We start from the raw sequence: 12403 nt of genomic DNA, 5'->3' as shown, positions 1-12403 counted from the left end.
GCAGGTTGCCAAGACTATGATCTTCTATGCTTTTGCAAGCTAGTGTTGGCAATGTGGCTGCTAGAAGGTATTGTACTGTAGTTCCGGAGTACTATCCACTGTGCACTGTACGATATGGTACTGTACTGTACAGTATGCTTAGACCAGACCAAAGCATGAAGATCTATCTACTGGTGTACTGTACAGTACAGTACACTGAGTGAACTGTACAGTACTGTACTGTACTGTTGTGCACTGGGGTGTTGACAGGTGCGTTGCCCTTGTAATCAAGTTGGTTACTAAAGTGCTAGTGTTAGTGCTTGCTACTTTACTGTAGTACAATATACTGAATATTGCATCCGAGTCAAGTGTCACTCCGAACTCCGACTCCGACTGGTGTTTTGTGATGAAGTACTGTACAGTACAGTACAGTGTACAGTATAGCTTTTGTGATTGTACACTGTACAGTACACGGTACGGTACTGCACGCGCACAGTTCTGTACAGTGTACAGTACTAATACAGTCATACAGTACAGTGTGCAGTACTGTACTGTACAGTGTACAGTACAGCGCTACAGTATATACTTACTGCCTGTACACTGTACACTGTACTGTGCGTCACTGTAGAGTGCAGTGTACAGTGTACAGTATGAATACAGCCGTACAGTGTGCAGTACAGTACTGTACAGTACTGTACTGTCAGGGGCTACAGTTTCAACTATCAACTGCGAGACCCAGTCACCTACTGTACAGTACTGTAGTACTGTACTGTAGGAAAGATGGAGGTTTCTTTACCCTACCTGTATGGATGAAAGGCTCGACACTAGACAGTTACAGAAGAAGCACTGCAACTACAGAGGTGAAAGCAATGGCAATATTGGACTGCCAAAATTGATATTGGCGTTGAAACTGAAGCAATTGTAAGCCCTCAACAAATAATAGGATGCAAAGAAAGCACTTCTTATCCTTGTATATCATATTAGTTATACTACAGTTTACAAGCCAGTTTATGCTGGTTGATAGTATAACCTCAAATGATCACTATCATGAAGAATTGGTCTTGAAACCATTGGCAACTGGTCACCTTTATGCCCATTTTCAATTTACTACGTATTGGCATGTCGATATTGCTAATAAAGATGCTTGTAAGTAGTACACTACAAAACCGACTGTAATGAAATCATTGTGTCAAGTTAACCTCAGTTTTGATGCTCTGTAGTCTGCATGCTGTACAGTAAGTGTCTTAATCTCCTTCATATGATGTATACTATAATACGTGAAGAAGACATGACAGTTCATCATGATAGCGTACGATTTATAATGTTGATTCTTCCTTTATAGTTCTCTACACATAGTAAACAATAATTTACTAGCAATCGTAAATAGCTACTGAAAACTTGACTTTGCACATAGATTCAGAGGTACCAAAGGTTAAGAAGAAGATATAGAATCATCATTCACTTCTGTCCTACTCTTCAATTTTAAAACACATACAGTAATTATTTAAAGAAAGAAAGAAGATAAATAAATGTTGTACCTTAAAAATTACAATTCAGACCTTTCCCTGCCTGAATATGCATCATTTGTAGCGTAATGCATCCATCATACACTCGCTTAAAATTCTTAGCTTCAAATGCAATGATGTAAATCCGCAGTCAACATTACATTTAGAAAGTAACTACAGTACTGCAGCCTCTGCAAACAACAATAAATAGTAATAATTGCTTTTTTTTCTGGTCTTTCTAGCATCAACTTAGCTAACGTAAAATTGATACTTACTATCAAATCGAAACCATATGTGTAATAAAACTCCAATATATCATTTCTTCTCTTTCCTTTATAGTTAAACATTTTAACTTATTTCCCAAGCCTCTCGGACAAATTTTGAGTCGCTATGATGTAGAGGAACTACATTTTTCACTAACCCAAGGATTGTGGAGGCACAACTGGTGGGGCTATCCAATACTGTCTTCACCTCCTGGAGCAGAGCTGAGTGTTTGGTTCGCGGCCAATATGTCGCAAAGGTAACGGTATATTTTATAATTTCTTTTACGCGTATTGCGTAGTAATAGTACTCTTATATCTCGATATAGTATAAGAACAATGCATTTTCATAACAATCTCGATTAGAAATATCGTGTTTAATGAATCCTACGCAATAATTTATTTCCTTCATGCTGCTACTATATTATAGAACCAATAAAATTGATTGTTGCAATAATTATGTTACTCAAAATGCGTTTTTTTTGTCACGTAACATTATATATATTTATACATCAATCAAAAAGTAACTGAGAGATAACAACATAACCACAGCGTGCTATAGTATAGTTTGTAATCTTTAGGAATGCAATGTTTTGGAATATGACGCTCTACTATATTAAATATTTCATCATTACCTTATAATCTATTAAAATTTTAGTATTGACTCAGCTTGGTCTGGATTAACAAATGCTTTATCTGGTCTATTCTGTGCTTCACTGAACTTTATTGACTCTACTACTACGGTCAGTCCAGCATGGAGTTTTCGACCTGAAGGAGCAAGCAGTGGTAGGTTAAATCATTGCCACTGAATTATATTGTGTTGTTTTGATGTCAAATTTACCTGTATTTACCATACGTATTACACTATAGTACTGACAGGAAATTGCACCAGTATCATTCAGTCTTGTCATGAGTACTGAATATTTGCTCAACAGATATTAAATGTGGCATTACTATGATTTATTATTCAATAAAAATATACACGCTTTGCTTACGAAAAAAATAGAAAAGAACTTGAACTCTTCCAGATTGAGATACGCTGTATTAACGCGTGAAACAATATGTACGGAAAATCTTACACCTTGGAAGAAACTATTACCATGTGATGCAAAGGTAAATGACAATTATGGTATGATCATCTTTATGTGCGATCACAGAGCTTTGTCCTGATTATAGTTTAAAATTTAATAAGCTTCAAGTTTTGTAATAGCTGCTACCACTAGAATTGAAAGCCTTCATTTTGATCTTACACTTAGAAATGACTTATAAACTCATTAAAATTATAGGCAGGATTATCAGTCTTATTCCATTCTTTAGCTCTATATAATGTTAACTATCATTCGATGGGCGTTCATGTTCGGCCTTTTTGCAAGGTAAATTGGAATGATCACATATTTATGTAGAAAGATGTACTTTGCATAATGGATTATGCTAATTCTGAAATGTGTTGCTTAAAATTATCCCCCTAACTTATAGACTAAAGATTGTAAATCTTCTGGCGTAGAATTAAAGCAAACCCTGTCTCTAGTTTTCAATCCAATCATTCATTCCGGATCAAGAGGTACAACTTCATATTTTGAAGTTTCTCACAGATCTTATTCAATCTACAATATTTAAAATGATGTGATCATTACGAAATACTTTTATGTTACAAGAACCACTGCGTATTGAGCTACTCCTTAAGTTAATAGACGGAAACTTTTCTTCTTTCAGACTGGAATCTAGAAAACCTTTTTTCTAAGGCTATCCCTTCTGTATGTCCTCTAGCAACCACAAGCAAAATCTTTGTTGATATATCTAACAATAAGGTAATTCTTCATCTTAGTGTATTACAACTGATCAAAAGTAACTGCTTTTAATTTCAAAAAATAAAGCTTACTGAACGGATTATAGATCACACGAAGTACTCATTACTACAACGCACATATTTCAATTTTCATTTATTATAATGTACTCTTCCTATTGCATAGACATATGGAGGTTTTCTACTTAAGCCATTGCCACATTCTTTGGCTCCCGTGAAGCCTACGAATCCTGATTTTTATGCTGTTTATGACTTAAATCGTATAGGTCCGTAAAAATTTACTCTTTTTTGAAGTTAATATCCCACTTATTTAACTCTTAGTCCTGATAGATGTGCAATCTCAGTAAACTGATTTAACTTACAAACTATTTTAATTCAGTTTTCTCAAATCTACTTCAGATTTCGATAAGCCGTATGCCTCTCATGGTTTTAATTTAGCTATGGAATGGCTTAAACTAGAAAAATACGGTATTAACTTAACTCTGTAGCCTCATAATTAAGGCATTGATCCTTATACATTTTTAAGACATACAATTTAGTTTTATTTCTATAATATATTGTTAGGACGCGGACTGAACCCTCCATTAGATACCCATAGATATGCCACAGGTACGATAGTTCATATCTAGTAATCTATCATCACTGATAGTACCATGTGAGGAGCACATTTAACAACTGTGTGCATTACGTTATAGTATTATAGTAATATACGCGTAGTAAAAATAATCCGTTGATTTCTTGCTAGTAAGTATCAATTAATTTAAATAATTTCTTATAGGTCTTGGTGACGAGAACGGTGGAATCAGGACAAGGATATATAACCATGATGAACGCGATATAAATATTCTGTACATGGAAGTTGTCCCGTGGTTCTTTCGATTATATTTACATACATTTGAAGTTCTTTGTAGCAGAAAGAGAGCTCAGAATGGTAATCTTTTTGTTATTAATTATAGTTTCCTGAACTCTTATACGTATACATGTTTTAATCACTATTGACCATAATTTTATGCATAATGTTAGTGTTATTAAATCGACGATTCATTCCCGGAAAAGATCGATCGCGACCGTACTTACTGGAATTAGCGTTGAGGCTTCCAGCGAAATCTTCCACAACCATAAAGATAGACTTCCAACGAGCATTTCTAAAATGGACGGAACACCCACCAGATGCTCACCATGGTTTTTATATAAGGTACGCTAAGAAATCCGTGTACAATGTTGTCTAAATGTTTATTATACATATATAATGTCTGTACGTATATGTAATTGAAAGTTGGCATTAATCTGGTTTATTCTTCAACTCGTTATTATTAGTTTACTGATTGAAATATATTTCTTGTAATTATAGTTCAGCAGTAATAACTACAGTTCTGCTAAATGATGCCAATACAACGGTGCCTCCACTGATGGCAAGTAACCGTAACCATGATAAAGAAGTTATCACTCGATTATATACAGAAGCTTTACTTGTAACCTTACCTACACCTGATTTTAGCATGCCGTTTATAGTTATATGCTTAACTAGTACTGTAGTTGCTATTGCGTTCGGTTCTATACACAATTTAACCACGCGACAATACCAACTCAAAAATATCGAAGATATCAAAAAGCAAAGTATTTTTAATAGATTGATTTCTTTGGTATTACCATTTAAAAAGAAATAATTTCTCTTAAACTTATTCATATTCTGACTTTTCTTTAAAAACTGGTTGAAGATAACACCACATCTGTAACTAAATTTTTTAATTTTTATAAATTAAGCAGCAAAGTCTACATCTAATGAACAAATATTAATAATGGATTGATTAAATCATCCTGCCAATGCTATATTAACCTAAATTTATATTGAATATTAATGTAAGATTTTTTAGAGAAATGTATTGGTTCTTATCTGAGTTCAAAATTGTGTATAAACTCAATTATCAAATTTGCTCATACATATCTATAATCACTCAGGCTACTGATTGCTGTAAAAATAAAATTTACTTCTTAATTGGATATGTTTTATCATTAAATTGCTCGTATCTATTTATTATATGCATACGGAATTGCTCGGTTACTTTCGTAACATGGATCGAATGTTATTTCTGCAGATCTACATAGTAGAATGAATATTGTGTCTTCATTTTGTAGTAGTTATACGAAATACGAGTGCCTATTATAGGCGAACCCCCTTCACGAACTAATTATTCGCCTAATATAATACTAACACTCGCGCAAATAGTAAGACTCACTTTTAGGACTGTCGTCATCTGAACCTCAAGATTGGCGGATTTTACTATACACAATAGTAATTTTTCTTGATATTTTAATAAAATTCAAATTTTCTTGATTCAGCTTAAATTGCAACCGCAAACGTACGTGTCTCCCTTATGAAAACATAGTTAAGGCAATTACATTTGCAGAGCGTTCAATCACAACCAAGACAATTGTGTGCATGTTTCATGAAATCATGAATAACCAAATTCTAAGACTTACGATCAAAATAAATGCCACAATAAATCAGTAGTGCTGACAGCTGATAATTTTTCTAATGTATCTATCATTATATAAGAATAAGGGTATCACATAAACTAACGATACCTAATTATGAATATTATAAAGCACGAATAGATCTGTAAATTGTAATCAAGAATTGATAACTTCCTGAGTGCCGCAAATATACAACAAATCGCAATATATCTTCCGAACACGTCAAATTTAATGCAACACAAACACTACAATAGCTGGCGATTAAGTTGTACATGAGAATCGATAGGTAAAGTATCTATCATGCGCCAGGCCCATAACTACAGTATATACCAGAACTGCAATCGATAATTTTTTTGATTAAAATAGCCCTAGAGAATGATAATCTAGGCAAGCGCTATAAATACTTTATATTTCTCATAATCGAATTAGTACTATCGTCAGTGAAAAGATGACTCATGTACCGTGTCACCGGTCCATTTCCATAGTATGTTATTTAAATTTAGATTCATCATTCTTTCATATATTATACATATCCATAATGTTTATTATAAAGGTATTAATTGACTTGTTTCAGTAAATCTAACAATGATTGATGTACATACCTACGCGTATAGCACATTTAGGAACTATTAAATTGTATCAGTGATAACAAAATAAATACATTTAGCTGAGATAAGTTATATTATAACGCATGGTCGACCTAAATAGTTCAGTACGTTCAAATGCCGGTTAAAATTTGAAAGAGAAAATGAAATAGCAGACCGAATGTAATAGACTTTCGGAGTTTATAGAACCACATCGTTAATGTCTACATAATAATTTACGATTCAACTGCCTATGTTTATATCATATATATTCGTCAAAACTACAATTATCATATTATTGTAGCATGTTCGACTGAATACATTCTAAAACAAACATTATAGTAGGTTTATGAATTCCACATATCTATAGCTTATACGATATATTGGATTAGATAGTTAATTTATAGTAATATATGTTAAATAACCAATAAATTTTGTCCATATTATTTTTGCCTTTAAGAATAAATTTATAGAACATGCGGTCTTTTCGGTAGAACTCACTGCTACTGCAGGTTGTAACTTATAGCTATTACAGTAATACGAGTGCATAACTTATTTACGGAATATTCATATGTGTATGCAGGCCGATAGCACATTTAGGTTTAGAAAGACTAATTCTTATACCGTTCTGAAAGATACAATGCCATAGTAACAGTAGGCGCATTTATTTGTATGATCATTCCATGCGTATATAATTTTTGTTTAAAATGACGAGTTTAATCGTACCATATCAGTGGGTAAAACTGTCGTATAATTGTAACCCTAATTATATTCGGCAAAATACAGCGGGATATAATAATTATTTCCAATATTACGCAATACGCTTATATCATTTCTGTCTACATTCGTGAGTTAATTATATGCTACCATTCGGATATAACAACGCCATATAGTATCATGATTTTGATAATATTCTTCAGGATGTAAAACTATGATAGAAAGTATTGTAGCTCATCTCTACTATTAATCGTACGGTATACATGAATTGTTAACATCTGTAAGTGGCAAGTTGAATCACTTCCTATTTAGTCATATTGAATAAGATACAATGCTATACTAGCAGACATTGTAATCGCTTCACTATGATGTAATAGGCACGTTAGTATTGCCTGTAGAACTAATCCCGCTAAAAAAATAGATTAACACTAAACAAGCTGGAGATAGCAATAAGACTTCATTAGGACTAACTCATACAAAAATACACCTTTAACTAAATAATTTACAGTACAGTATATAAAAATCACTTCCGTAAATAATAAATTAAAATTTCTCTAGACAAATTATTATTATTCATATTAGCGCGCAAGAATTTAAACTCGAGTAAACGTTAACTTTTTTGAATATTTTAAAAGATTAATATTAATAATTTATGTTTACTATTAATTGTGTTATTATTCAAAATTAAAAATCATCAAATAGGCAAAAATAATAGGATTTTTCTTATTTTTATTATCATCCTAGCAGACTTGATAACAAGAAATAGAAAATTTCAAACTATCAATCATATCAAGTTTTGACAGCTCCTTTTCCAACCACGCGAGTTAACGACTGCCTGAAATCAATTTTAAAAATATTCAAACAGCGCTAGTGACAATAAACAATTCAATATTAATCCTAATAGCATTAGGCACGTTTTCTCGTCGGTTGTTGTGGAAACATAATTTTCTTCAATAGCAGTCATCGACTGGATTAACAATATAATAGATAATCTGAGGGATTTAATCAATAGGACTCCAAACGATTACTTCTTTCTGTACCCTACGGCAAGTGACAAAATAATAATACATGAACAGTCATGTCATAATATTGCCGGAAGGAAGAACAAATTCAATCGAATTATTTGAAACTGCAGTTGCAATAACGGATCCTTTCTAGTTGGATTTCCAATAAATTATCCTAAAGGTAACTAATTAATTTATTCCATTTACTTACTATTAAATTAAGATAATCCATGAGTGAAAGTGCTATACACAACCTACATCTGTCTTAAACTACCATAGGAAATATATACGCTAACAAAATTGCGGTGATTTGGCTATTTTTCTCACCTACTTTTTATATTATTACTCTTCTATCTTCTCATTATTTTATTTTTAAAATTCGTTTAATACATTACAAGTGTTACATCAAAGAGAAGGCGAATGAAAGTAGCTCAACCCTTGTCTGCTAAGTACAATTAATCATGAATGATGAAAACGCCATTGTCTAACGATTATGATGTACGAGACGAGACAGCCTTGATGATCAATTGATTCATCAAAATTTATGAGCTATTCTATAAATCGCTAAAGTTACAACATTGATTTAAGTTAATGTAAAAAAGTAGATGTTCAATCGCTTTCAGATGTAAGCAATTTAATTTTTATTCGGATACCAAATCATCTGATCGTACCATATACTCAGTGATTTTCGTTTTATAAGACCAATACTCTGTTAGCAGTAATAACCGTAAACAATCTCAGCAAGACGCAGAAAATATTGAATTCTCCTGCTTTATTTAAATCAAAAACAACAGTGACAATTGCCTCTATTGATGTTAGCTAACACAACATGATTGTTACCGAGATTAAAATTAATCAACATGTTTTCACCACATTACAGACTGATGCTAAAGAAAATAAAAATAAGATGGCAAGGTATTATTATATGATTTCAACTCAATTAAAATACTATTGAAAACAAATTTTGGTGATCAACGGTGTATGATTGGGTAATAATTATCCGAATTCGTTTGTTCAACTTGTTACCATACCCTAAATATAAACGCGGTCATCATGATTGATAAATTACCCCTTCATACGATCGATTATAAATATAGTCGGCTCCTTGACTAGCAGTTATGCATTATGTTGACTGTTGTTAGTTATTTTCCTGTCGATTATTGTATTTATTGAGAATTAAGTCATTCGAATCCTCTTGAATATAAGATTAATCAAGCCATTAAACAAGAGACTAATTGAACAATCACTAGCAGTTATCGCTTATTCATTAAATAGACAATAGAGGGCTTTTACTTATCCTAAGTTGTCATGTAATAGAATTATTAATCAACGATAGAAAGCCGACTCAGGAAAGCAATATTATTTATATTGCACATATACTATACTGTACAACTGATCAATCGCTAGATATGCTACAATGCTGATTTTATTGTAAACTTTCAAATGATTTAGGATATTGTCTTACGTTGAAGCTAAAGCTAATAAGATTAGTGGTCAAATATATTCATATAGATAACATCACACCTCGTTTAAACAGGCAATACATACGATTAAGAAGATTTAAAGAAAATGTAGGTCAATAAGATTAATGATTAATTCAGTTAATGTAGATCGATCCCTATCTCATTTAAATAGTCATCATTGACGATTAATAAATTGCTTAAATCACAGTCAATGGTGATATAAATTATCGTTATCAATAATACAAGCTATACAATTATCATTATCAACAATAGACTAAACGTAACTGAGGAGATAAAATAAACGTAGAGAATTGAGCGTGTTTTACTATTCAGTTGTAAATACAGGAAAGGAGCAAATGAGTCAAAAACTGTACAAGGTTATACCTTAATCTTATCTAGACCAGTTTATCTTATATTTTATAATCTATCTACTAGTACTGTCCCGAAACAGATTACATGTCATTCTTAATTACATCCCGTTAATACATGATCTAAACCTAACCTTTAAGCCATTGCGCAATTACTATGAACTATTATTATAATCTAATTTGAATGAAATAGTTAAAAAGGTTAAAGTCATCTTTCATAGTCTTTCCCCTAGATTTATTGTTCTAAAACTAGTCCAGTATGATCTTGACCTTCTTATTCTATTCATCCTATTGAGCTTGATGTCGTTTATTCATTGTGGAGTGCGTAATCAAAAGGACGGCCCTGTCTTAAAATGATGGCTATTGTATTATCTTTAATATTAATTAATTGAAGAAACAACACCAGGAACGTTAAATTGAGCATTGTAATTCAAATAAACGCCAAGATAGGCTTGAAATTATTGATACGAGCGGATTATTTGTCGAGCCATTTCAAGCACCTGCAGCAAAACTGATCAATATATCACCGAAATGCATGTGATAGCTACATTACCTATTCGTTTCATAGCAAATAGAAACATTGCTCTCAGCCTCTTTTCCCTTAGATATATTAACATGAAAAGCCAAGAATTAATCTCGTATTTCTATAATCTAATTAATGAACGCTCGTCGTTTCATCCTATTTTTAAAACTATCATTTAATCTATAATTAATTTTCCAGCTTATACGATTTTGTAACGCACAGTTTGATGTATATGTCTGTAAGGTGAATATCACCATCATATGTCATTATGACTATATGGGTACTGGACATAACCTCTCCAGCTATAGTTTTCTTGATCCTTTTTTGCCAGGCTAAACCTGAGGATTACGTTTTAGATTCAAAATGATATTCATGATATCTGAGCCTCTAATAGCATATATTAATTTTAGGTTAGGAAGAAGAATAACGTTACGGTACTGTAATAATGGTCATCCCCAAAATGCTAGATAATCATGAAATATTAACTAATTAATTAAACCGATAATAAAATAAATATCTTAACACTTTTTATACTTAAAATAAGTGAAACACCTATGACTGCGGTATCGTTGCAAAATGCAGTAACATGAAGAAGTGGTCTAAACAGTACGAGTAATAGAGGTTTACTATCTATTTCATAACCATATTGATGTTATTATATTCGGATGACGTCGAAATATGATGTAATCATATAATATAAATCAATTGGATTAATTATCTACAAAAGCTTAATTGTCATTAAAAGGTAGGCAAATGAATATTGTAGTTTCCTTCTTTTTTACATACATGGTTGAAAACATCAGTAGCTGTCAAAAGTAAGAGATAACCCTATCGATTTTACTTAATTTGATACACTGACATCACATATATCTTTCAATACCGTTATTAATCATCGAAAGTAATTTTCGAGCCATCTATTACTACAATTCGATATTGAAATTAAAAGATGATATAATCACACGGATCTGAGTCAGATGGTGGTCTTGGAATAATCATCTAATAAAGAATGATAATATGATGTCTTATAGCTTATTCAAATGAGAATTAAAGCCTGGCATGAATTCCAAAGCAAGCTAGAGCTAATTATCTTCTATCATCATCCAAACGATAATCATCATCATGATTTTTTGACAATAATCAATGTGTTCTATAGATATGATTAAAACTTTAATACCATCAACAGATAGCAAAACAAGTAGAATTATAGTTATGGAAAAACAATAAAAAATTTTTAATCAATCTCTGCATTTTATAAAGCACTCATCAAATTGATGACAATTATGATTGATCTCGATGACAGATGATTATCATGTATTGTCAAAACAATCCATCTCAACAATATTAGCCAATTATAACTCTACTTTGGAGTACACATTCTTTTAATACGTTTCTACCATCTGCCCTATTGTATCTTGATTGACAAGCTAATTCAATACAATTAAGTCGATAACCAATTAATTTAAGGCATGTTAACGCTAGAATATGTTTTCACCTCCAGTCTAGAACTGGCTATGGTATGAAACAGCTTTTAGTCAACATAATTCAAGTTACTTTGTCATCATCGATGCCAGTCTGTGTCATCATCAACATTAATACAATTTACTTTTTCAATTCAATTGGAGATCAACGTGAGTTATTACTACTGTAACTCAAGTAGAGAAGAAAATTTAATTTTATATCCACCTCCTTGCCAAACTAAATCATTCCAGTCATTTTTATAA

General features: G+C 32.0%; 1 protein-coding gene across 1 annotated transcript; it reads left to right on the top strand.

Moving 5' to 3' along the window:
- Window positions 1–989: 989 nt before the first annotated feature.
- Window positions 990–5215, top strand: TRIADDRAFT_23458 (uncharacterized protein; the record flags this gene model as incomplete). The annotated part of the gene is made up of 13 exons (XM_002112022.1): window positions 990–1125; window positions 1824–2004; window positions 2403–2527; window positions 2751–2857; window positions 3031–3117; window positions 3221–3305; window positions 3458–3552; window positions 3715–3814; window positions 3948–4016; window positions 4113–4157; window positions 4327–4479; window positions 4572–4743; window positions 4900–5215. The coding sequence occupies 13 exons, from the start codon at window positions 990–992 to the stop codon at window positions 5213–5215; spliced, it is 1671 nt and encodes a 556-aa protein (XP_002112058.1).
- Between the last annotated feature and the right edge of the window lie 7188 nt (window positions 5216–12403).

The sequence above is a fragment of the Trichoplax adhaerens genome, genomic scaffold (assembly GCF_000150275.1).
Source record: "Trichoplax adhaerens TRIADscaffold_4 genomic scaffold, whole genome shotgun sequence".
Classification (NCBI taxonomy): Eukaryota; Metazoa; Placozoa; class Uniplacotomia; order Trichoplacea; family Trichoplacidae; genus Trichoplax; species Trichoplax adhaerens.
This window is presented reverse-complemented; position numbering and strand designations above follow the sequence as displayed.